At 39.1% G+C, this 26,641-nt stretch overlaps 1 protein-coding gene across 8 annotated transcripts in view; it reads left to right on the top strand.

The window, feature by feature from the left end:
• Positions 1-233: 233 nt before the first annotated feature.
• The window catches only part of rfx4.L (regulatory factor X4 L homeolog), a 43,145-nt gene continuing 16,737 nt past the window's right edge, over positions 234-26,641 (top strand). For 3 of the 8 annotated variants that reach the window (XM_018251957.2, XM_018251959.2, XM_018251958.2), the window contains exons 1-9: positions 235-518; positions 13,650-13,736; positions 14,126-14,186; positions 16,982-17,105; positions 21,732-21,793; positions 22,061-22,274; positions 22,406-22,483; positions 23,113-23,276; positions 24,908-25,008. In XM_018251957.2, the coding sequence (XP_018107446.1) occupies positions 476-518; positions 13,650-13,736; positions 14,126-14,186; positions 16,982-17,105; positions 21,732-21,793; positions 22,061-22,274; positions 22,406-22,483; positions 23,113-23,276; positions 24,908-25,008 (934 nt within the window). In that variant the 5' untranslated portion in view covers positions 235-475. Of the gene's footprint in view, positions 519-13,649; positions 13,737-14,125; positions 14,187-16,981; positions 17,106-21,731; positions 21,794-22,060; positions 22,275-22,405; positions 22,484-23,112; positions 23,277-24,907; positions 25,009-26,641 lie in introns of all 8 variants that reach the window. The other 5 variants (XM_018251960.2, XM_018251956.2, XM_018251955.2 and 2 more) reach the window with 5 other exon arrangements.

Below are 26,641 nucleotides of genomic sequence, written 5' to 3'. Positions count from 1 at the left end.
GTGGATGTTTTAAGCATGTGAAACAGTTTTGCAGTTGTAATGAGCACAGAAAGGATGTAGGGCTCTTCTTTTGAAAGTTTAAATAATAATAATAAAAAAAAAGGTTTTTATAATACAAAAGGGGGTCGAAGTGCTGGGATTGCGTAGATATAAACCCCCCTTTTCAGAGGAGACCTTTTCTTATTCAAAGCAGCATCACAATGGGCTTCACATTGAGTCTTGCCACATCCCAATCTAACTAGCAGCCATTCATCAGTCAGCTTGGCCTATCAATGACATGTATCTCATCAGGGCTTCTATAAAATGATGTTTTTTCCCATGAAACATCCGCAAACATTGTGACTGGTCTGGCTCTGCCCTGCTGGATTGCTGTGTCCATTTTTTCCTCCTTGCTCCACTCACTGTAACACTGCTGAGATTAGGGGGGTGTCCCATCCCAAGGATTGTGCTGTCCTATACTGCATATGGGAAGAGCATGCATTGTGGCTTACTGGAACAGCCTGACATGGATTCTACAGGTTAGTCATTTTGCTTTAAATTCTTATATTTTGTTTTGCTTGTCCCCCTAGAGAACAATCCTATATTTAATGGTTACTGGACAAGAGCAAAAAAACTTGAGTGCATGTGTGTGATTTCAAGAATTTTTTTTTTAAGCCAAGTGGTTCCCTAAACTTCTCTCAATTCACCTAATTTCTCTAAAATGTAAAAATGTAATGTTTCTAAGTTTTTTCTAAAGCCACATGGTTCCTGATAGATTTTAGAAGTTTATATGTTAATATGTTAAAAGCCTTATGGTGGGAAAAGAGAGTCTCAGACCAGCAGGTGGATTTAGTGTTTTTAACCCAATCCATTTACAAACGTCCCATGGAGTTCTCTGGGATGTAATTAGCCAAATCTACACCCCAGCATTATCAAAGGCTGAGGTATTATATCAGCCTCCTACCCCCAAAAATATCTGTTATGAAAACATCCAAAGTAGGTAAAATAATTTTTAAGAAAAAATGTAGCTTTTGATGGTACAACTCTACATCAATGGTCTTAAACATTAGATGTTTTTTTAAAAAATAATATTTTTTAGATTTTTTGATGTGTATTGATGAATTCATACAATATAAATATTTGTAATAATAACTGTAATGAAGTTTGTGGGGAAGTTTAAAGATGGAGTTTGAAGGTCTGAAGTCTTGAACTTTTTGGGGACATTCTGTTGGTTGAAGGCAGGTAGGTATAGGTATAATCAGATATGGCACACTTGGGCTGCTTTGAAAATGATACTAATTAAATTAACACCTTTATCTAGAGATTAAGGGATCACTTCAATTTGTACTGAAATTCACAAATTTTTGCAGACTTTTTAAGGTAACAAAAAAGAAGACTATAAATATTTTTTTCTACTTCAATTAGCCCTTTAAATTTATTTTGAATATTTCCAACCTTCATAGGTTTCTTGGCTATATAATATGGACTATTTATATATAAAGGGAATCAAATGTTTAATTTGCTTTCACCTTGGTGTAACTTGATGTTTTTAGTTTTCCTTATTTAAGATGTTTTTTAAAGTTAATTGTGAATTTATCTAAGCCAAATGTATTTTAAAACTGTATTTAAGTTCTTAAGTACATTCAGCCACTGTGCTAAAACTAAGTAGATTTGTGACAAGCATTAGTTCCTTTTCTTTTATGGGCGGCAAGGGACTTGAGAGTTTAAAGTAGCATTAGAAATAATCTAACCCGTCGTGGAAGTGTAAGGAAAATACATTTATTCATTAACAATTACAGTATTTAATATGTCTCCGCTGCAAAGGGTACTAACGATGTTAATTAATAAAGAATATTACATCCTGGATACTTCTTTTATTACAAAGACAAAAATTAAAATCCAACATATTAATTATGGTGGCTTCAGATGTTAATCCACTTTACGGATTATTCTAATTATTATTCTAATACCTCAGAGAACTAATCTTAACATCTATTTACTGTTATAGTCCAGTTTGCACCTTGTCAATGAATGCCTTTAAATTTTATTTCAAATGTATTATTAAGTAAATGAAATATAAAATGCCTGTTAAATTATTCCATATGTAAAAACAAAATTTGAACAATAAAAATTCACTAAATTATTGTACGAAGTGAAATAGTTATTTTAAATGTGTTTTGGGTGAAAAAAAACCCTGTTGCTCCATGTTTTTTCCAAGCTATTTTTTGATAATAAAAAAGGATTGGTTTGGCTCAAAATTATTCAAGTGTTGGTAAATATGGCCTATTGATTGTGTATAGAGCACCTTAAAAAAAGATATAGCTATTTCTATACATCTATATATTTATCTATCTATCACCTATCTAACTATCATAGTCTAATGAGAAAGTATAATTGGAATTGATGAGGGAGCAACAAGTATCTTGGGTTTCTGGTTGACTGGGTCCCAGCAGGTCAGATAATCATCTGGATAATCTTTTCTGAAGGTCCTTTAATATATTTTTTTGTATAATTAATCCTTGCTTGTAACTAATGGTAATGCATTGAGATCTAACATTTGCTCAAATAGTACCTGTCATGTAACAAAAGGGAAAGAAATAGATTCCAAATTTTATTAGAATTTAAAAAAATTAAATAACAAAAAAAACCCTTTAAAATGAGTTAACAAAAAAACCCTCAGCCTTATAAAGACTAAAGTGATTAAGGCAGTATATATACCTAAGAATACTTTTTTTTTAAAAAAAAGGACACAAAAATTTATTTTAGTTCCATATTCTTTTCCGCAATTTAGTCTTTGTGAAAAATATCCACATTTCTTCAAAACTATATGAGCGCAAATTGTATATTTCAGCCCAATACACAATAGTTAATACTTATTAAATAGTTATATATATATATATATTGTTTCTACCCATAAATCCTTAACTGTAGAAGAAGAGTTTAACTTATCAACAAATGGTGTTTTTATCACTTTTCATAACTTCTTCATCCTGGAAAAAACAGTGACTTGGTAATTTGGAGCTAAAGTTTGGAAGGGGGAGGTTGCCTTAGCAACAGGCCCTTGTTATGTTGCCATGGACACATTATGGAGGAAACAGATCAGCGACAGCAAAATATTATGAGTTAGCAGTTTCCTGCAAAAGAACACCAAGCAAGCCGTTTCTTTGCGGAATCACAGGCCAACAAAAGGGATTGAGTGTTAGAGAGCTGGATCCAATTGAACATGTGTGTTGGAACATCATCGGGGATTATGGGGGGGCTGCAAATGCAATCCTCACAATGGTCCTGTTAAACACTGCTTGATAACCATCAAAGTCATACTGTATAGATTCTCTGAGGAACATTGGTGTTCTCCTGGAACATCAGAACTGTGGTTTGGTTTCTATTAGAGGTTAATTTCTCCCCTTGAGGACCAAAGGCTGGTGCTTTTGGCAGATAGTAACATAGTCATAGAAACAAGTCAATTAAATTAAGCCTACCAAACTTATAATTTCTATTGATCCAAAAAAAAAACGAAAGATAAGTATTATTCAACTTAGTCCCAAGAGGAAAATATAAATTCCTGAATTAATACTCTGGGGAACAAACAATGTAAATTGAATGTTTACATTTTCCCACAAAATTGTCAACTAGAGTTCAGGGACTTTCTCAACGCTCACATTTTTATGGAAAGAACTTTGGTGATGCTTGGTTCTCCTTTCCTGAGGAGGACTCACAAATTTACATACAGAAAAGCTTATTACTTTTCAAGGTTCCAAGTCCACCAGGATCCACTGGACCTCTTTAGTGGGCGGATTTCACAAATTTAATTAGAAATACATTTCTTAAATGTATGATTGTTTTTTTCACCAAAAAATATAGAAGTCTCCATAGATGACCTTTATATTAGTTTTCCATGGAACCTTTTTTGATGACTGTTTATTAGTGTTTAAATTATCTTTTTAGTACTTAAAATATGGTGATCCAAATTACAAAAAGACCCCCTTATCCAGAAACATCCTTGAAATTAGGTACTATACCTATATTGTTATACATATTTGAAAACCTCATAGCAGGTGAACACTTTTAGCTCAAAAAAGCACAACAAATCCGAAAAAAGTTATTTTAAAATTGTATGCATAAAATCACCAAAACATTGCATGGAATGCAACTTTTTAATTTGGGAAATATTATTTCCCAAATTTTTTTTTATTTGGGAAAAATATATGCTCACTTGCAAAAAAACCCAAAAATTTTTACTTGAATTTTCACAGTGAAAAACTGTATGAATCTCTCTGCACCTCCAGGGAGTGCTGGGAGCCTTACATTGGAAAAGAAGAGTTGTGGGAAGGAAGATTAGGTGTTCCTGACCTATATAATCGATTCATGCTCCAGATGTTATATACTGTACAGAGATTTATTGGCTGGCCGGTATTGTTGGGATACTGTTGTTCATAGCAGGTAGAGGGCTGGCAGTTTAAATAGATGCGCTTGTTGTCAAATAGGGAAACAGGTTCTGGATTTGGGCTCTTGGTCCCCACTGGGAGTTGCAAACACTGTGTGTGCAGAGACATATGGGAAATATAATGATAATAATGATACCTAATGCAAAGAATATGTCCAATCACAAATCTGTTTATTTAGAGGTTTATCTGCTTAGCAGAAACATTCTAACTCCCTGTTTCTTAACCTTGGGTCCCCAGATGTTGCTGCACTTTGACTCCTGCATACTTGGTTGCATTATGAAAAATTTGGGAGTTGTAGTCCAGCAACATCCAGGCACAACAAGATTAAGAATCAGGTTTCAAACTGTTGTAGATTGACAGATGCTAGCTGCTGAATGGTTGCTTTGAGATATTCAACATGGAACACACTTTGCCCCATGGTATAAAAATTGCACTGTGCAGCTGGCAACTGGCAGTTGTGATGGTGAAAGGGATGGAGTTTTATCTACCAATGTACAGCACCCTCTCTGATGGTTTAGCAGCAATGAGGGTGAGTTCTACATTGGTTCATTTATGCAATCTTCTCCTGAGAGCCTGCATTAGCTCCTGTTATGATAAAAACTTTCAGCCCAGGGGCCAAACAATCAGATCAGTCCAATATCTGCCATAACAAGGTAGCCATACCGGGCAAAAATGATTAAGGTATATGGCCACCTTCACTAACCAATTACAATTGTTAGATTCACTGGTATGACTGGGAGTATTAAGCTGTAATACCAGTATCTCCCTGCTGGCATAATCAGCACACATATAAATCACCAGCACTAAAGCCCAAACATCCAACTATGAGCACAAGACTATGGCATAACAACAAAGGAAACTCTGTGGCTGCAGGGGGGCCAGGAGGTATAGGGGGGGCCTATGAGGACCTAACTAATGAGCAATTTCAACATATTATTGGTAAAACGGGACAACTTCTGGATATGTTGGGGGCCCTAAAATTAATTTGCTGTGGGGTCCAGTAACATCTAATTATGCCACTGCCAGCAACACCAATTTTTTTTTAAATCAATGTTACATATGAGCAGCAGGGCTTTGTAAAGGCCTATCTGCACTGCCATTGTCTCTTAGACTGACTGACCACAATTTTCCTTATAAGCTTGTAATCTACTTACAATAAGGGTCCAATTAAGCAATGCAGGTGAGATGTTTGATGGAAAAGTAAGCTCAGTGTACTGCTAAACAGGGCCAAAAAGAAATACACTATAGCAGGAACAGCTACACATAATCGGCACAAAGAGATACTATAACACTATGGCAACTTGTACAGAGCGATACCATAAAACTATGGCAGCATAGGTATTCCCCTGTACTAAGCACAATTCAGCTGGAACATCCCCCTAAATTTGCTCATAGACTGTACAGAGAAATACTATAAAACTATGGCAGCATAGGTATTCCCCTGTACTAAGCACAATTCAACAGGAACAGCCCCTAAGTTTGCTCATAGCCTGTACAGAGAGATACCATAAACTATGGCAGAATAGGTATTCCCATGTACTAAACACAATTCAGCTGGAACATCCCCCTATGTTTGCTCATAGACTGTACAGAGAAATACTATAAAACTATGGCAGCATAGGTATTCCCCTGTACTAAGCACAATTCAGCAGGAACAGCCCCCCACGTTTGCTCATAGCCTGTACAGAGAAATACTACAAAACTATGGCAGCATAGGTATTCCCCTGTACTAAGCACAATTCAGCAGGAACAGCCCCCTAAGTTTGCTCATAGACTGTACAGAGAGATAACATAAAACTATGGCAGCATAGGTATTACCCTGTACTAAGCACAATTCATCAGGAACAACCAGCAGTTGTTTCTAGGGAGTAATTAGAGATGGCTATGTTCAGGTGCAGGAACCCCCTTCGACCTTCTAACTCGCACTCCCCCCGACCCCTGGACATTCAGTAAAACCCCCTCTTGTCCCATGATATCATACCCCTTACATCCCCACCCCTGTAGTTACACCACATGAAACACCCCCCTCAGATTGCTCAGAACCTTTAAAGAGAGATATCACAACTACACAGAATTATGATTATTTTAGCATATTATCAAGACTTTTGCCATAACAAGCTGCTACCCTGTTGTATAGAAATGGAAAACAGACACTGGCTCTGCCAGGTAGATTTCTCATGGAAACTCTCACTTCCCAAGTTGCTTGTCTTATAGGGTGTGTGGTAGAGCTGTAGTTCAACAACATCAGCAATAGCATGGGGTGTGTTATGAATGTACATGGTGGCACAGTGAGTAAGCATTGCCAAGCAGGGCACCATATTTGTGAGGCTTGTGTAGCTTTATAGTCATATTCCAAAACAAACTGGTTTATTGATGAAACTTGTGTGTGTGTATGTGAGGTGTGTGTGAGGTGTGGGTCTGTGGTGGGGAAATTAGATTGCAAGCTCCACAGGGACAGGGATTGATTTGAAACAATGACTGCAAATTGCTGTGCAATATATTAGGAGACCAAGCCTGGGAATATGAGCTGGAATGAGTTTAGTGATACCTGTTGTTGGATTTAAAGGGTAAACCACTGATATATTCAATAAAAGCACTGAGGACAAAAGCAAACTCAGGTCAGCCATTCACATGCACTAGATTTACTGCCACTCAGATGTGGAGCCTTGTGCCTTCCTACAGAGTTTTGTATCTGGAGTTAATTCCCAAAATCCACCCCCCTGCTTTCCACCCTCTCTCGCCCCCTTATTCTTTCTTTTTATTTATCCCGACCTCGCAATTGGCAGTTCATCACCTCCTCCATTCCCGCCCCTTACTGATTTCTTTGTTAGATTTTAATGGTTCGAATTCCACTAATTCCTGAGCTCTGCTTCGGCACATTTTATGTTCATTCCATTAGCCCCCAACATCGTTACTTTGTAGTTCAGTTTCTGTCAGGTCTGCACTTAGTGATGGTGAGGCCCAGGGTGAAGCAGACTTTCCACTCACCATTATTCATTATGAAGTACAGGTTGTGGTCCTTCATACCATACTGAACTACAACTTCCAGAGCTTCTATAAGAGCTGAAGGTGGTAGTATGCAGTGCAGCAATGATATAAAGCATTATTATTGTCCTCTTGTCCTACTGTCCCCATTTTGTCCTACAGTCTCCATCTTGTCCTGCTGTCCCCATTTTGTCCTACTGTCTCCATCTTGTCCTACTGTCCCCATCTTGTCCTGCTGTCCCCATTTTGTCCTACTGTCTCCATCTTGTCCTGTTGTCTCCATCTTGTCCTACTGTCCCCATCTTGTCCTGCTGTCCCCATCATGTCCTACTGTTACCTGTCCCCATCATGTCTTACTGTCCTTGTCTTGTCTTACTGTCCAATCTTGTCCTACTGTCCCTGTCTTGACGTACTGTCCCCATCTTGTCCTACTGTCACCATCTTGCCATACCATTATAACCTTGCCCTTCCTGCTGCCATCTACACTTGACATCTTTCCATATAGTTGCCATCTTGCCCAACTGTCACCATATTGTCCTACTACCAATGTCTTGCCCTACACTTGATATCTTTGCATACTGTTGCCATCTTAACTTGCTGTCTTCATCTTGCTTTACTCCTGCCATTTTGTCCTACTTGACCACATTGCTCTACAGTCATTGTCTTAGCCTACTCTTATCATCTTGTCTTACTGTCTATTTGCCCTATACCACTATAGTACCCTTCTGTCTCCATCTTACCCTTGCTATCTTGCCCTTCTCTTGTCATATTGCTCTACTGTTGCTGTTTTGCCCTACTCTTGCCATCTTTCCATACTGTGACTATCTTGCCCTACTGTTATCAAGTTGCCCTACTGTCAACCCTTGCCCTGTTCTTGCCATCCTTGCATACTGTTGCCATCTTACCTGGTTACCTGTCTCCATCTTGAGTTACTGTAGCTTAAACTACGGTTGCCATCTTTTCACATGGTGCCCTACTGTATCTATCTTTCTAATGAGTCATATCAAGTAAGTATTTACATGCATAAATGGAAGCTGCCATATTGCTTATTGAAGCTCAACAAAATATCAACAGCTCCCATAGTGGCTGTTAAAGGGGTGGTTAACTTTTAGTATGTTAGAATGGCTAACTCTAAGTATTTTTTTTAGATTTTTTGACTTCTGACCCTTTCCAACTTTCAAATGGAGGTCACTATTGCTTTCTATTACTCATCTTTCTATCCAGGTCTTCTCCTATTCGTATTCCAGTCTCTTAGTTAAAGCAATATATGGTTGCTAGGGTAATTTGGACCCTAACAAACATATTACTGAAATAAAAAGCTAAATTACTCAAAAACCACAAATAATAAAAAATGGAAACCAATTGTAAATTGTCTCAGAATATAACTCTCTACATCATACTAAAATTTAATTTAAAGGTGAACAACCCCTTTAATTAACATTTTGTCTGTGGGCAATAAATCTGCTAATATAAACAATATGGTAGCTTGCACTCATAGGTATAAATATTTTGAGAATGTTTGCTCTCCCTATGTTACAGATTGATTTAAAGGAATAATATACAACCCACTGCTGTCCAACTCTAAATGCTCTTCTAGTGTCCAGATTTTTGGCTTCATTCATTTTGTATTTGACTGGGACATGTCTGAAGATCCAGACGACATTCCCTGGTTCCACTTGTCCCACTTGTTTTCTTCCCTCTTCATATTCTCAAGTTGTACTTGATGGCTCACTTTCCCCTTTCTGTAGGCTTCTCCACTCAATTAAACAAGTCTCTCCTCCGCCACTTACTGTTAATTGAATGGGGTTTTTATAGGGACAACCTCTCAGTCCGGTTTCAGTGTTTCTCTTCCCCCCCTCACTACTCTGTCCAACACAACTAATGGCTCTCTCCTGTGTTGGGTTGGAGGGACACTCACCTGAGAGGTCACTTGGTGCATGTGTTTATAATGAAATCCAGTCCAAACCTAATTACGTATAAATAGATATTTATTACATATAAATAGATAAGGGCCATCTTGCTCCTATTGGGCAATAAATTGTTGCTTAGTATTACACTGTAATCAAACCATTGAGCACAGAAGTCTTTGCTTCCTCCCTCCCTATGTTTGATTCCTGTGTCATATAATGACCCCAACATGACACCATAATCTCTATGTGCAAGATAAGAGCAAGATGGCTGACATAGTGCTGGGAATCAAAATTCTCATTGGTCAGTTCTCTCGCATCTGTAATTGACAAATTGGTTTTCATGTGTAAATACAGTTTTTCTAAACTTCCATAGAGAAATAGGGGGCTCAGCGGAATAGATTTATGGTTGGGTTTGGGTTCCCCTTTAAGAACCCATCCCTGATATAGCTGGACTGTATCTAGCAGCATGCTTCATCTCTTGATAATCTGTTGTAGCATGCTGGGATTTGTAGTTTAGAAACGTTCAAGTAACCTATGGTTGAGCAATGCTGTTATGGAAGTGTGGTCCGAGTATATATTAATGGTCATGTAGACATAAACATTCAGCAGCTAATATTTTAAGTTACTTATAGCTTAGATCGCAAGCTCTACAGGGCAGGGATCTACTTCCTCTGATCTCTGGCAGTTAAAACATTAATGACTGTTCCATACATACTAAAAGCCAATGAACTGTGGTGCTGCTGCTGGCTTACCCTACTACTATGCGAGTTAATGGCATTTTGTAAATAATTTAGTTTGTCTCTAGGCATCTATATTGATTTTTTTTCATAGTAAAACATAAGGAGAGTTAAAGTGAAACGTTTAAAATCTTATTTTCGAGTCCTTGCCATTAGATAGAGCAGTGATCCCCAACCAGTAGCTCGTGAGCAACATGTTGCTCTCCGACCCCTTGGATGTTGCTCCCAGTGGCCTCTAAGCAGGTCATATTATTGAATTCCAGGCTTCAAAGCAGGTTTTGGTTGTATAAAAATCAGGTGTACTGCTAAACAGAGCCTCAATGTAGGTTGACAATCCACATAGGGGCAACAAAATTGCCAATCACAGCACTTATTTGGCACCCCAAGAACATTTTTCATGCTCGTGTTGCTCCCCAACTCCTTTTACATCTGAATGTTGCTCACGGGTTCAAAAGGTTGGGGATCCCTGAGATAGAGGCACGGGTGGAGGGCACAAAATGTGATTTTATTTCAGTTTAAGCTCCTTGCACTTCAAAGTAGGCGGACCTTAAATTAATTACAGATGCAACAGAAATGTCCAATGAGAATGAGAGCCATCTTGCTATTATTTCACATAGGGAGATTACTGTATGGACTTTGGCTTGCTGATATTAACCCTATGATCAAACATCAGAACGGAATCTGGTTGATAAGGCCCAAATTACCCTAGTAACCATGCACTGATTTATATGACCAGAATATAAATCAGAGAGGGCCTGAATAAAAAATTTGATTTTCTTTGAATTATACTGGTGCATTAAGAGGGGTGGTTTACCTTGAAGTTACATTTTAGTATTTTATAGGATGGCTACAAGCTGCTGTTTTATTATTACAGAGAAAAGGGAAATCATTTTTAGAAATTTGGGTTATTTGGATTAAATGGAGTCTATGGGAGACAGCCATTCCATAATTCGGAGCTTTCTGGATATCGGGTTTCCGGATAAGGGATCTTATGCCTATGTATTGCAGGAAGCATTAATGGGGAAGTAATAAAAGCAATTTTAATTCACATACATATACATTCATTATAAACGTTCAGTGATTTTTATCATTCTGCCCCTCTGTTTGTCCTTTGTTATTCATAGTAGTAGTCAGTTCTCCTCCAGCCAACATTTCCAAGAGGTTTTGGGTTACTTATAATATCCCACTGACCTTTTTATATGTTACAGTGAAGCTAGGGGTAGGCAAAAGAAGCATGTGCTTTGAGTACAACTGAGGGCGTAATGTGAGCTGCCGCCATGGTGCAGCCGGGAGGGGAGAAGGTGAGTAAGTTGGTGATAGGCTAAGTAATATTGCCTTGGGCATTTATATTACCTGGTTCTGGTGCTTCCCCTAGTTGCCCACTACTATTGATAACATGTTTTGACATAAAAGGAACATCAGTAGCTTGTTAGACTATACATCCAGCGATGTATAGTCTAACAAGCTACTGATGTTCCTTTTATGTCAAAACATGTATGGCTAATGTAAACGTTTATTACAATGCATTCCATTAAAACAATATATTTTTCAAATGCAGGTTACAACTGAAAGAGAATAAATCATATGATTATGTATGATGATATTTATGGATAGTTGATTAAAATAAGAAAGTCCAGCAATGTAAAGGAACCAACACCATAATAGTTTTAAAACACAATAATAATTGAATAAGAGCAGCCTTATATACCCCTATAAAGCAAATTCAATCCAAAACCAATGTCTCTGCTGTTTCCATCTGAGTAGATGTCTCTCTCCTTATATAACCTTGCTGCTACTTTATATAGGGAGTCAGATAATAATGCTGGGCGAGCTGCTTACATCAGAATGAAATGGATAAAGAATTACAATAAATCATAAAATAAAGAATTGCAATAAATCATAAAACAAAAAGGAACAGAACGGAGTATCTGGCTGGAATAATGTCTCTTGCTTGAAAGGAGAGCTGCAAGTGGCCGTTTATATGTAATTTGGGTATAATATTACTTATGGTACTTTTTCTCAGTCGGCTCTAGCAATTTGCGCTGTGAATTACGTGAATAAAAAAAAATAGGAACAGCGTCTGAATTTTTCCATGCAAAGAACAAAGCAAAAACAGTGAAATATATCTTGCTCAAATACCTAAGGGGGTTATCTATCAAAGTTTGAGTGTTATTGTTTTTTTACCTTCAATAAACTCGAATAGTATCTTATTTAAGAAAAAACTTGATTGGCAAAAACCAGATTCTGCTAGTTCGTGTCCCACAACAGGAAAACAAAAATGAATCGAGTTTTCAGTGAAAAAAAAAAGATTTGCTTGAATCATTACAGTTTTCGGGCAAAACCCTCCAAAAAAAACTTGTACATCAAACAAGCTGTTAACATCATCAAATGGTTTAAGGGACCTCTTGATATGACCTTGAAAGGTTTTAGAAGGTATATTTTCCATTTCGAGCTATGTCCAGAGTCGGGGTATAATTATTCTCGAATATTCAAGTTTTTCTTTTAACCCGAAAATGTGAGTTTTGAACAAAGAATACAATTAAAAAAATTCAAATTTGGAAAAAGCAACTTGAACCTTAATAAATCTGCCCAAGGTGCCATTTGTTAAGTGCAGGGAGGATGGAAAGTGCAAAAAGTGGACAATCTTTGAAACCTTGAAAAATTGCAACTGGGCTCGGTGCTCCAAAACAGGGCACCTAGACCTGCTCCCCCCATGAATTCAGAGGTGACTGACTGTGTTTGATAACACTGTATTCATGAGAGGTGGGTGGAGGTGTGGCACACACAGACCCAAATTTATAGGCAGGCCACAAAGGCCTGGGCTTAGGGCGGCAAAGATCTAGGGACAGCATGACCCCTGCTCGACTCAGCGGGAGATTTTGCGTGACTCCAGACACAAATGCTTTTACTATGAACATTCAGGGGGTATTATTTGCACTCCTTAGCGCTCTTAAACTAAGGGAGTCTGTAATTGATCCCTGTGACATAGTAGGTGAGGTTGAAAAATTACACTTGTCTTTGAAGTTTAATTGGAAGAGGATGGAAGGGATAAATAAAAGTGTGTAGAGTTTCACAAAGGGACAGGTAGGTAGCCAGAACTCAGGCTTTTGGCACAGACTGCTGCTGCCTTCTCTAACACCAACCCAGTGTGTGCACCCAGAAGCATTGCTTGGGAGGTTTTGGAGATTATCCAGATTGCTCAGGACCTGGGTTTTTCCGGATAAGGAATATTTCTGTAATTTGGATATCCATACTTAATGTCTATAAAAAAAATAATTTCAATATGAAATTAACCCAATAGGATCAAGTACAATGTACTGTTTTCTTACTACAGAGAAAAGGATATAATTTTTATAAATTTGAATTATTTTATTAAAATGGAGTCTATGGATGATGGCCTTCCCTTAATTCTGAACTTTCTGGATAAGATGTTTCCAGATAATGGATCCCGTAGCTCTAATATTATGAAGCCAATATTGCACAGTAATCTCCCTATGATCTGTTGCCCAAACAGGTGACTTAAACCCAGTACAGTACACAGAATTATTAAGTCAGATATTTACAAATACCATGCCCTTTGATTTCTTTTGCAGAAAGTTGGATCGAGCGGTGCCTCAGTGAAAGTGAAAATAAGTGTTACTCTAGTCATACGTCCCTCGGAAACATTTCTAATGATGAAAGTAAGTATATGTTCATATTTGGGACTTTAATAAATGAGCCCTATACACTGGCATTCAGGAATCTGCTCTCTGCAATTGGTCTTTTCGTTATGATTTGCTTCCTTCCAAAATAGAATTTAAGTTGCTTTGGTTAATTTAAATACCACGACTGGGAAGTTTGGTGATCATAGTTGCCAGTTGCCCATAGAATTTGCTTTATTTTTCTGATCTCTGTTGAAAAATCAGTGCTGGTTGACCGCTATGGGCAAAAGTAGGGGTGCAACTTCTATGTTTGTAAATCAGCACCCTTGTGTTTTCATATTACAGTCATTAACAAATATTGGGCCTATCGAATGGTGTAATTCAGTGGAAAGTTAATTTTCATCACTTTTATTACATATATCTTCCAGCAGATGAAGAAAAGGAAAACCGAGCATCGAAGCCTCATTCTACTCCAGCAACTCTGCAATGGTAAATATGCACTTTATAGATTGGGATTGTTCCACTGTACATTTATGGGGGGGCAAAACAATTATTTATTGACTGCAACAGAATTCTGTGTGTAGGCTGCTATGCTATCATGGAATTTAAGTGCACATGCTATTTGGAGAAAGTCCAGATGTTGACGGAGAATGAATAGCTAAGGTTTAGCTTCATTATTAAAACCAATAAACACATTTTTTAAGTTCAGTTCAGTTAATGGCACACCAGGCTATTCTGTAAGTTCATGCATGGAGTCTGTTGCCTTTGTTAGATCTGGAGGCCCATGGCTCGTTCTCAATTTAATTTTAATTTTAATTTGTTCCCTCCTGGAGCGTGAGTTGCTGGCCGGCAGGCTACAGAGGCTCCTGGGATCAGTGGGCAAACAAGTGGGCCTCCCTCTTTCCTAATGGCTGCTGATGGGTTTCACTATAACACTGCCTGGTCACCTCTCTATCTTGTTCCATTGGTCCCCAGCATTTCATGGCACACGAGTCTAGGATGGAATTTAAAATAGGCCCTGGCATTTCAGAGAGGCCCAAACTGCCCCCCCCCAGCCCACTAAATATTGACTGTCTATGGCATCTTACAGCAGCCCCTCTAGTATTCGCATCTCATGGCACAGTCTGGCCCACAAGCATTTTATGACTCACTTTGGCCCCAAAGCTTTTCATGGCAGACACAGTGACAGCCCCTGTATTGATTTAACATTGGCGGTCCATTGGTCTCTCATCATCAGGCAGTACCAGATAACCATGCATGCAGTTGTACCCCTCTTCCTCCTTACCCCTCATGGGGGCAGGACACGGGTACAGTTACACTCCCTGCCCCAACAGCTATTACACCACTGCTGACAAACTCTCTGGACTGGGGCAGCCAGTATTAGCCAGTATTCTGCTATATAGTGCCCAATAGGTTCGTGGACATGTGGCAACTTTGTGGATGCCATCAGGGACTTCAAGGGGTGGGTGGTTTACCGTTTACATTCCCCATTATTCCTAGTGCTGATGGCAGCAGCTTTTATTATTTATCACATGGGTACCTTGGCTACTCTAAATAAGACCAGGGGTTAGTTGTGGGCATTCAGACTGCATAGGACCTGCCAGTGGCAGGATAACTCATTCGACACCTGCCTTTGAGAGCTGTATCATCATGTATCAGAGGATAAATAAAGCAAATATATATTATTGTTGTTGGTACCCTTAATTTGTATATCCTGCAGCGCTTTACAGCAGCTTTTAATATTTACATCAGGAAATAATACATACCTAAATGTCTGTTGATATTTGCATTAGGAACGTGTCTCTCTATCTGTAAACATCACCCATTTACCATTGTTCTCCTGTTCTTGATCTATGACATCACCACAGTTCAGATCAATCCAATTATATCTGCATAGCCAAGCTGCTGAGCCGTCAGTGCCTTGGCAACTAAAGAACTAGTAAAAACATTTTAAAAAAGGATCCATTGGAAGGTTGGCTCAATTAAAATTCCACCCTTTGCAGAATAAATGAAGTCAGACCACGATACAGCCCCCGACAAACAGGATCGGTGTGTGAGCTTCTGCATAGACCGCAAGTTATATTTGGTATCAGAACTGTCTTGATATGGACAAAGCAATGAAAGGAGAGCGGGGTGGGCCTTTGATCATTAGGGCCTTCAGGTACAATGGTGTTTTGTGAACTGTCGGGCTAATGACAACTCCTGAAAGAAAAGAGCAGGGCAGATAAAGTCATTATTGACAAGCAGGAATAATTAGAAGCTGCCTGTGTGCCTTGGCCATGATGGGAGAGAGGTGCCATCTAATTGGGAGAGTTCAGCTTCTCTCCCTCTTCTGACTTCTTATACAAGTCAAGGAATTTACCCTGAGAAGTGTCAACATTTATACATAACACTGAAAATGATTAGGCCTGGAGCAACATGAAAATAATGAAAGGGGAAGAGAACAAATGTTATGGTATAGCTGTATACAGATGGTCAGGGTTACCATGAGGGGGATACAGGGGGTACTCCATTCATGGGCCCCAAGAGAAGCAGAGGTGTGATTCGAAGAGAAATGGGTGGAGTATGGGCAGATCATAGGCTGGGCCTTGGCATAATAGATTGTGGCCATGGTTGATCATGCCAATGCCACATTTCCCCCCGAGTTGTGGGTATCTGGCTATTAGTGCACCAGTAAGCTGGCATGCGGGGGGATTCATGCACTAGTTGTCTTGCACCAGGAGGAAGGGGGGGGGTTGATGTTGCCGGTGGATGCAATGATTAAGAAGGGGGGTCCAATTGGGGGTGGCGGGGGGCTTGCATTGTGTCCCCTAACCTTTTTACCCAGAACTGGGGAAGAAGCTACAATACTGCTTGCTGTGGCACAATATGCTCCATGAACACTGACCTTAGGCTAAGCTATAGCAGAGTGCCATGTGATGTTGGCCAGTTATTATTGCCTTCCAGGGAACCTGATATGTAGGGCCTACCCTCACAAAAGTGTCATGTAGACAGTGCCAAATAATGTATGTGTTAAAGGCCTGTGTTGGCAAAAAAGGAAGGGCAATCCTAGGCTGAAGCCCATTGAGAGATCCACTGATATAATGGCAGGTCAGTTCAACCCTATCTAAGATTAAAGCACTCTGGGAGCTGTAGTTGAGCACCATATAACTGAGGGTGCTGGACCTGCAGAGCTGGGAGAAAGCCCTGATGTTGTTGGCCTTGTGCTGCCAGCATCTTGTGATATTTTTGCCTTTACTATACTAATAGTATCCATTAAACTAAATCTAAATGTTCATTTCAAGGCTTGGGGAAAACTATGAGATTGCAGAAGGAGTCTGTATTCCAAGAAGCGCCCTTTATATGCACTACTTGGATTTCTGTGAGAAGAATGATACACAGCCAGTGAACGCCGCCAGCTTTGGGAAGGTATGTTCATGATTGGTGATTGGTGGCTTTGCTAATAGTGGAAATTCTACATTGTCTCCACTGGATGGAGGCATGTTGCTCATGGGATTTGGGAATGGGAAGTCCAGAAGATTGTAGAATGTAAATAGTCAGGGCTGAGACAGAATGCTAAGACTGGTTGGCTTGGTTGATATGTATGATGCTATCTCTAAAACAATATATCCTGATTGCCCAAACCTTGCAACTGATGTGCGATCCAAAATACTTCCTTCCACTGATAGAAAAGGGGCCTGTCCCTTTGCACTCACCTATAGATGCAACCAATATGATGGTCCTTAACATTAAATATATCATTTGGAGATATCAAAAAAGTACAGGATGCTTGCTTGTTTACCCTTCAATAACCACCCTCCTAAGGCAATCAATGCCATTAATACATTCTGTTCAATTCCCCAAGCAGACAGTTCATTGATTTGGTTGAATATGTTGGTTTTGTTACTTTGTGTGTAAGAGGAACCACGGATTGGCCTTGTTTTAAACAACAACAGCAAATACTGAACGGTTGTATGGGGGCTGATAAGTGGGGCATAAGTCTGAAGTGATAAAGGTTTCAATTGTAAATTTCCCTTGAAGGAGCAAATTGAGAAAATGTACTTTAAAGAACCGCGCTAAGAACAGTAAATCATCTAATTACGCAAGAAGCTAAAACATATAGCAATAAGCTTGTTATTTGGAAGCACTAATTGGCACGCAGTTCAGCTCAGCCTGGTAAAATAAATGGTTTGTTTTGGTCCTGGGCAGAGAGGTCACCTTGGCCAGTATATGTAAGTATATATGCCCTCAGTAAGGGCAGATTAATTATTCCTTTGGCTGTAGGCTGCATCCCAAGACCAAACTCCAATCTGCCACACCCCTGCCCTTTCCACTACCCATGGCCCCCCTTGCAATTAAGAGTTCTGGATGATGAGATTTTCTATTACCGCACACCTCCTTCCACTTTTCTGCGTGGTGGTGCTGGTCCTCCGTTGACCTGGCCAGGTCTCCTTACTGCTTTGTAGTTTTGAAAAACGGTCCGCACACACCAATATTGCAGTCGGGGATTGTGCCCCTTTTATTAATGCCACCAACAATCAACGTTTCGGGGGGAACACAGCCTCCCTTCTTCAGGATAAATTCACAAAGTTCTGGATGACCACCCAGAATGCCCTTATGTAAATCCTGTTTTGTTTATGTTTTTTTTTTTTTATACTTAGAGGTTAAAGGTAAAATACCATTAAAACAAAAGATTTTCTATACGGAAGGAGGTTTTTTTTAATATTTAAAGAGACAGGAACCATTTTCATACTGTATGTAGTTAATGCTTTTATAATGTTAAAGGTTAGTGCTTGTTTCATTTCCCATGTGTTTTAGAGTTAGTATTGGCAGCTTTACCACTGTGTTTTGTGGTTACTCTTTTGGGGGTCTCTACCAAAGGCTGATATGGGAGAGATTGATGGTTCAAATTAGGGTTTATGCTAAGGATTTTAGGCTGGGTATTTATGGCTTAAGTTGTTAGTGTTTACGGTGATTCTGAAATGTTATAGGGCTTCTGAAATGTTATAGGGCTTCTAGTGAAGTGAGCAAAGTGCAATTTTGAACACAACTTGCCTTGTTTTTTACCCATACTGCAGCATTTTCCCCTGCAGTTGGGCATATGCATCAAAGGTACTCGCAGCCAAGGCAAGCCTCCGGCCTTCCTACTACTGCCACAACATCACCCCCTTCCATTCCTGCCACCAGACCCCCCCCCCTGCTCACTTATGCACTCCTGCTTTTGCACACAAGGTGGGCCTGTGCTTGCTGGTGCTTCTTAAATCGGTGGTACAGTAAGCTAACTTTTAGTGTGTTATGGCTAATTCTAAGCAACTTTCAGTTGGTCTTCATTTTTTATTTATAGTTTTTGAATTATTTGCCTTTGTCTTCTGACTTCTTCCAGCTTTCAAAAGGGGGTCACTGACATCATCTAAAAAACCCTGTAAGGTTACAAATGAATTGATATTGCTACTTAGAACTCAAAAACCACAAATAATGAAAAATTAAAACATCATACTAAATGCCACTTTAATTTGTGCATCTCATTGACAAGGTAATTGCCTAATCCCACACGACACCTTTCAATATAGCACTGTGACGTGGTTATGGGGAAAGAGTAGGTCCTGGCACTCCAATTTGGACCGCAAGGACCTGCACCTGTAGATGCTATAGAATGGACAGGCTGCAAAGTGCAGAATACATGCCAGCTTATGTTTGTTTTTTGCATTTTTACACCTGGCCTCTCAATGGGAAATGAGTCCTCTGGAGTCCCAAGCAGGGTGTTCTGGGAGTGAATGGGTTAAGAAGAATTTGGCTGGTGCTATAGTGGAATGTTAGATCAGTAGCAAAATCAGCATGGGGTGTCTTTAGGACAGGCTTCATTGAGTCTACACAAAAAAATGAAAGCCTCGCTCCTTCCTTGTCTGCTCATTTATCAAACATTGTGGCAAGGTTTTCACAGCCCTTCAGGATTTCAGAGAACCAATAAAGATGATATCCCTTTTTTCCTCAAGGGTCTTATCCAAAATAAACCCCTTTGGGCCAGAGGGTATGAATAATAAATAGTCTTGGAAATTCATCAAAAACAGAGAAACCTGCCAAATGTCTTAAATGAGAACTAAAGCTTAACTAAAGAAGTAGGCTAGAACTGTTGTACATTATGTTTTGGGCTTCTGTACAAGCCCAATGCAACCACAGCCCTTTAGCAGGAAAGAACTGTGTCTCCAAAGATGCCCCAGTAGCTCCCCATCTTCTTTTCTGCTGATTCACCTGTCACTTACTGAGCTTAGGGACCCACTCTCAATATACAGTACACATAGAATAGAAATGTCGCAATATAAGGCTGATTAGTAATTAATACAGATAATTACTACATGGCAGCACAGAAACCAGTGCCACTAGCATCAGAATTTAATAATCAGCCTTGTAACATCATCTTATATTACAGGCCATTTAATTTTTTGCTTGATAATTTGCGACAACCCCTAAGCTTAACTTCTCAACAGCTGCTCAAAGCCTACTGAGCATGTAAGTGTCGCAGACACTTTCCAAGATGTGACAAGTTTGATGTTCTGGATCATTGCTGCTATTGAGAAGCTGAAACTTTAGACTGGTGCAATAAGTCCAGTATATAAAATATGGTATTTTTAGCCACATTAATGTTTAGGGTTTAGTTCTCCTTTAGAGGAAGCTAATCCTTACTTATTTTTTTATTTTAGCTGTTAGTGCTCTGGTTAGGGCTCAATATGATCCCTATGCCCTTTGCAGGTCTGGGCCCTGGCTTTGCAAGTACACAGAGGCCCAACGAGCCCCCCCCCCCTCCACAGGCCCAATAAATAGTGACTGTCTATAGAATCTTACAGTGGCCCTTCTGGCATAGAACAGATGGGATCCCCATTGGAGAATTCTTTTGTATGAAGTGTCTCTGGAGAACTGGGGGAGTTTTCTTGAACAGTGTTTTATTGAAGTATGTATCCCTCTTCTTTCTATTCAGGCTCCTATTCATTCCAGTTCAAAATATTGATTGGTTGCTTGGGTATATTAAACCCTAGCAACCAGATAGCTGGTGAAATTCCAAACTGGAGAGCTGCCCAACAAAAAGCAAAATTTTTCAAAAATCACAAAAAATAGAAAATTCAGACCAACTGCTGTCTACATCATACTAAAAGTTAATGTAAAGTTTCATTACCTTGTTAAATTGACCTCTCAGTGACTTGGCACTGGAATTGAACCCACTTTTCTCTTCCTCAAAGTCTTGCCTTGGCCCAAGTCACTCCTTTTCATATGTAAAATAGACATGACATGCTATTGTTATCTGGTAATTGGGAGATATTACCATTTTACCGAAAATCCATTTAGTCACCAGGTTCTCATCACAAGACCCAAAAAACTGTTTTTCTAAGGAACTTGAAAAGTTATTTGGATCAAGGCTGTTTATATTCTGTCCAATTCTGGTTCTGACTCCTGAAGCAATGTAGGAGATCTGGCATATGGACTTCTGCCACATTGTTTCAAGAGGCAAAACCAGAGAACAGAAAGGGACAAACAAATATAGCTTTCAACTGCAGCGGAATATTTTCTCAAAATATCACTATGTTTGCATCATACTAGTTCATGATAAAGTGAACTAGGCCTTTAGCCCTCAGTAGAATGTGACAATAATATAAATAAATGAATGTCCAATAAAATAAATATGTTTTATTGCTCACAGATGAGATATTTCAACACAGTCCTCCCCATGAGCCTGTGTTTAGTAAATTGCAATGGGACCACTGGCAAACTATCTAAGTATGTATGTAATAAGATATACATACACACACACATACATATATATAGTATATACATATATCCTGTTAATAAGGATATAGAAGTTACCACAAAGTTCCATGAGCTGTATAAAAGCACTCATCCTCTTTATATGCTCATGGACCCCCACAGTGACTTACAATATACTTATATTTTACAACAGAGGGTGCATTATTCACTGTATATATAGGACATTAAACATATATTGTGATTAAGACTTCTGCTACAACTGAGGCTATACTGTTTTTGATCCTTTGCTTCAACCTGCAGATAATTAGACAGCAGTTCCCGCAGTTGACCACAAGAAGACTTGGTACGAGAGGCCAGTCAAAGTACGTAAAAAATAGATATTTATAGTTATATAGATTATTTAGAATAGATAATATACTTTTTAGGTTATATTGCTTTCATTTGTTACCTGTAAAGTAGTAATAGAGGGGCATAGCTACAGTGGCACTGCACATTTCCAGCTACTGTTGCATGCAAAACGTCTGTGCACTGAAAAGTGAATTTAGGGTGTATATTTAAGATACTTCAGGGAACTTCTTTATAGAGCTGAAATGTGTGAGTGTGATTATGAGATTTATTTTGTGCCCTAGGTACCATTATTATGGGATAGCGGTGAAGGAAAGCTCACAATACTATGATGTCATGTATTCAAAGAAAGGAGCAGCTTGGGTCAACGAAACAGGGAAAAAAGAAGTCACCAAGCAGACAGTAGCATATTCACCCCGATCCAAGCTCGGCACTTTACTGCCAGAGTTTCCAAATGTCAAAGATCTAAATCTGCCAAGCAGCCTTCCAGAAGAAAAGGTACCCATAATACAAATTCGTTCCCCCATTCCTTGCTTGCTTGTTTCCAAGAGCACCTAAAGAACATTGTGCTTCCAGCTATGTACCATGTACCCTAGCTTTAACCGCCTATTTTGTTTCTGAATTCACAGATTTCTACCTTTATTATGATGTATCGAACCCACTGTCAGAGGATACTGGACACTGTCATCCGAGCCAACTTTGATGAGGTACAACAACCTTTTCAGTCTACTATTCATTTTGAAGGACCAGTATTCTAAATCTCAAATCAATGGAATAATTACAATACAGCGATCATATGACAGAGTGTGTGTGTGTGAGGGGGGGGGGGGAAGGAGGAGATGGGGCCCAGTAAAGGCCCCCTGAACAGTCCCTCTTGTCTGTGACAATGGAAGTGGGCCATTACATTGTTTTGCATGGAAACCTGGTCTATGTTGTATTATGCAGTACGAAACGCATCAGGTGTATTTTCATGTTGCACAAATTTAATTCATAGCTATCCAACCTACACATTCTTTAACCATCAGTCAGTAGAGTTCTGGGACTTGAAGGTTGGAGGAGGAGAAAAAAATCCAAGTTTTATAAATAATGGGGCCACACACAAAATTTGCCATTGTTCCTGCCAGCATTATAGACAGCTTTAAGAGACCACTTCCTAAACTATTTTCCTACTGTGCCAAAACACCTCAGATATCTATGCTAGCAAGTAGATGGTCTTAAAATGTTTCCAATTGTGAGAAGCTCTATCAAGCAATTTATCAAGCTTGGTACCAATAAACTCATGTCCCATTAGGGATGCCATTGATGTTTATCCCACGTTCTTCCCTTTCCCTTTTAGGTTCAGAGTTTCCTACTGCACTTTTGGCAAGGAATGCCACCCCATATGCTTCCTGTGTTGGGTTCATCCACAGTGGTAAATATTGTCGGGGTGTGTGACTCTATCCTCTACAAAGCTATCTCAGGAGTCTTGATGCCAACTGTGTTGCAAGCTCTGCCTGACAGGTTAGTAGGTTTCCCCAATATTACTAACGATAAATTAATTCCTACTGCCCTGATATATAACCTATGCCTTAAGACCCCAAAATGCAGCCATACTCTTTAAGGTGTGCTTCCAAGATCAATTAGTAAACGCCCTTCTGTCCCTGGTTAACTGCAGCCATGAGTACAGGAACCACATTGGTCAGTGGCATATTACAATAAGGTCATAGGGACAATAAGTTAGTTATTAAAGGTTCTATTGACATTATTTCTTAAAAGAACATGGCAGTCTCAGTGATATGGAGGCCCATCACTGAATTGAAATAAAAACACCAAACTGTGGTGGATTTTTTTATGAATCAAAAAATATCATAAATATTTTTTGTGTTTTTATATTGTTTATGGACTTTACTAGTAGTGTGCTCCTTCTTCTGAACATTTGTCTTCTGATTTAAACCTATCACCCATGCCAACACCCAAACTGGTGGTGGGAGCTATTTGTTTATACCAGATGGGGGCGGGGCATGAGTCAGTGATTAGGAATGACCAGCTGCCAAACAGACTGATGAGGTTAATTGATGGAAAGATCCCATGTTCATTCAGCCTGTTGTCCTCATACAATTGTTAGACTGTTATCTCCATCACCACCTGCAGCCGAATTCTGGAAGATGGTTTAACAGTAGCTAGAATTACATTCAAGGGTAATAAATCTTCCGTAACAGTGTTACAACACCCAGCATAATAGAATATATTAAGGACATGTTGGGAACTGTAATCCAGAAACATCAAGGTTAGTTTTTAGAAGCAACTTTGTGCCATAAAACTTCTCGACAGTTCACAAGGGCCAGGGAGAAAGCAGAACTGAAACTCCTGTCTGCTTTGTGTACTTCTGGCTCCCTGTTCTTTGTTTTTGTGATTATTGTTGGAGGCACCAAATATATATTTCTAATACCAAACACAGCAGTTTGTCCACTTCTGGACTAGGATTCAAAATAAGCCCTGGCGTGTCACATAAACAGAGGCCCAAACAGCCCAATAAATAGTGACTGTCTATGGCATCTTACAGCAGCCCATCTGTCATTTGCCAAAATCCACAGAATGTCAGTCCAAATGTGGCTTATCAGGATGATATAAAGGCATTGGTGTAACTAGATGTTACTGGGTCCCACAACAAATTCTATTTGTTCAATATTAGTAAGTTGATCTATTTTATCACAATATATTGAAATTGGTTACATTCCTGGCCCTATATAAACGAGTCAAAATTGCTCAGTAATCTCCCTATGTTATATAACAGCAGGATGTGGATCCTAGGGATGGGCAAATTTTTTCGACTTGTTTCGCCGTGGAAATGACGCCTATAGACTTGTATGGTGTTGTGCGACAAAAAAAAAGACGCGCGTCCAAAAAATTTCGTCTCGCAACAAAAAAATGTTGACGCCCATAGACTTTAATGGGCGTTGGCGACATTTCGCCGGTGGCGAATTTTTGGCAAAACGAATCGGGTCAAATTCGCCCATCCCTATGGCCTACTCTTTGTAGCAAATGGTAGAGTCAAGGGTGTCCCCTTTAAAGTAAAAGTATTTCATTTTGTGTGAGATTCAACCTTTGTTAGAACATATCAAGCTATATGATGGGCCATCTTCTAATTCCAGCCTGACCCAAGTCATAAGGAAGTTTGCAAAACAACTGGATGAATGGCTAAAAGTTGCTCTCCACGACCTTCCCGAAAACCTGCGGAACATCAAATTCGAGCGTAGGTATTGATTTAATTTCATATGAATAATAATCTCCAGCTAAGGAGAATCCCATCAGTCCATCATAATTACACCATTTACCTATATAAAAACCTATACCATCTGGCACTATCTATATCTAATGTCTGTGAGAGTAAACCCTTGCTGTTGGATTCTCTGATGGACCCTAGGAGACCCATTCCTACACTGCCTTGTAAAATTGCAGTGTGTTGGAGGCACAAAGCTATATTCTTTGCAGTGTTGGTTTTAGTAGTGGTGGACGGGGGCATTATTTATATAAGATTCAATGTACAGCTTGAACATAATTTGTATAAAGTATGAAGTATGAAGTACAACATACAGCACCACGGGTTGGCAAATGCTGATACTGTTGCCATTTTGTTGTTCTGTTACCATCTTTATCTATTGCCACCATCTGGCCATCCTATCTACATTCTATACCCCATTCTTTGTACCCATTTTTCCTATCATATAGGTGGAGCCCTGTTAGAATACCATAAGACAGCTCTGATTAATGTAAATCAAGCTTCATTCAGCCAGAATTGATTTATAATCAACAGTATGGATATTTTACAATGTTGCCTACTGTAAACTACAGCCTCATTTTTATTCATGAGAATCGTCCAATGGGAATCCTGCTTACTCTCCAGCTTTTAATTTAACGCAGGTGGTCAGAACTGGAAACATTAAATATATTATTAGTAGCACCAAACTGCACCATGTCTTCCCTTCTGTTGTTTGCTAAAACATAATATCAACAAGGCAGAATGGCACAGTAATCCCCCTATTTAGCAAACAACAAGTTAGCAGAATGGAGAACCCTGTTCTACTTTGAAGAGAACTGGGAGCTTAAAAGTACCTCCTTTTTTGCTTTATTGTATTATTTCACCTGTCCTAATATATTTCTACAATTTTTCAACTGAAAAAATATACCCCCATTTTCTTATTTTATTATGACCTTTGTGTAAAGTCTTTTTTATCCCCTTTCAGTATAATTAAGCTGGAATATAATGTTTTCCTCCCATTGTGCTAGGATGCCATAGATTTATGCTAAGGTACTGCACTTAAATAATCTGCATAATTGAGCGCATTGTTTCACAGCCGTAAATACCAAATAACTGCGCTCAGCAGGCTGGCCACTACCATTGAGTCCTGCTTTACAAATGCCCCGCAGAGCAGCCCCCCCCAACCCATCACCTGTGTATTAAGTCCTATTCATTTCCTTGCATTGACCCTTTTCTCTTTCAGAAGCAACTCAAATCTATTGCACATTAATTAAGAGACAAGGATTAATGATGAATCAGGAGTAGGAGGCAAAGCTGCATTGTACCTGTGGGTTTCAGCATAATTCTATGCATTTCTGTTTTTGAAAAGACAAAAAGCATTAGGATTTGGAATTACATTTCATTTACTTGCCATAATATAGGCCTCCCCGCTGCAGCCTACATTATAAAGCCTCAATAAAGTCTAGATTCATTTTGAGCTATGACATTCAAAGACAAACTTATATGGTCAAAAGTTAATATTTATTTGTGGGATGTATGCCCCCCATGTTAACCTTTACTATATATTTGCTACAAAGCCTGGTTAATATAATGGTTGCTAACACCTAAATAATGCTCTTTTCTCCCC

The sequence above is a fragment of the Xenopus laevis genome, chromosome 3L (assembly GCF_017654675.1).
Source record: "Xenopus laevis strain J_2021 chromosome 3L, Xenopus_laevis_v10.1, whole genome shotgun sequence".
In the NCBI taxonomy this organism is placed as follows: domain Eukaryota; kingdom Metazoa; phylum Chordata; class Amphibia; order Anura; family Pipidae; genus Xenopus; species Xenopus laevis.
Note: the sequence above shows the minus strand (reverse complement) of the source record. Positions and strands in the feature narration are given on the sequence as shown.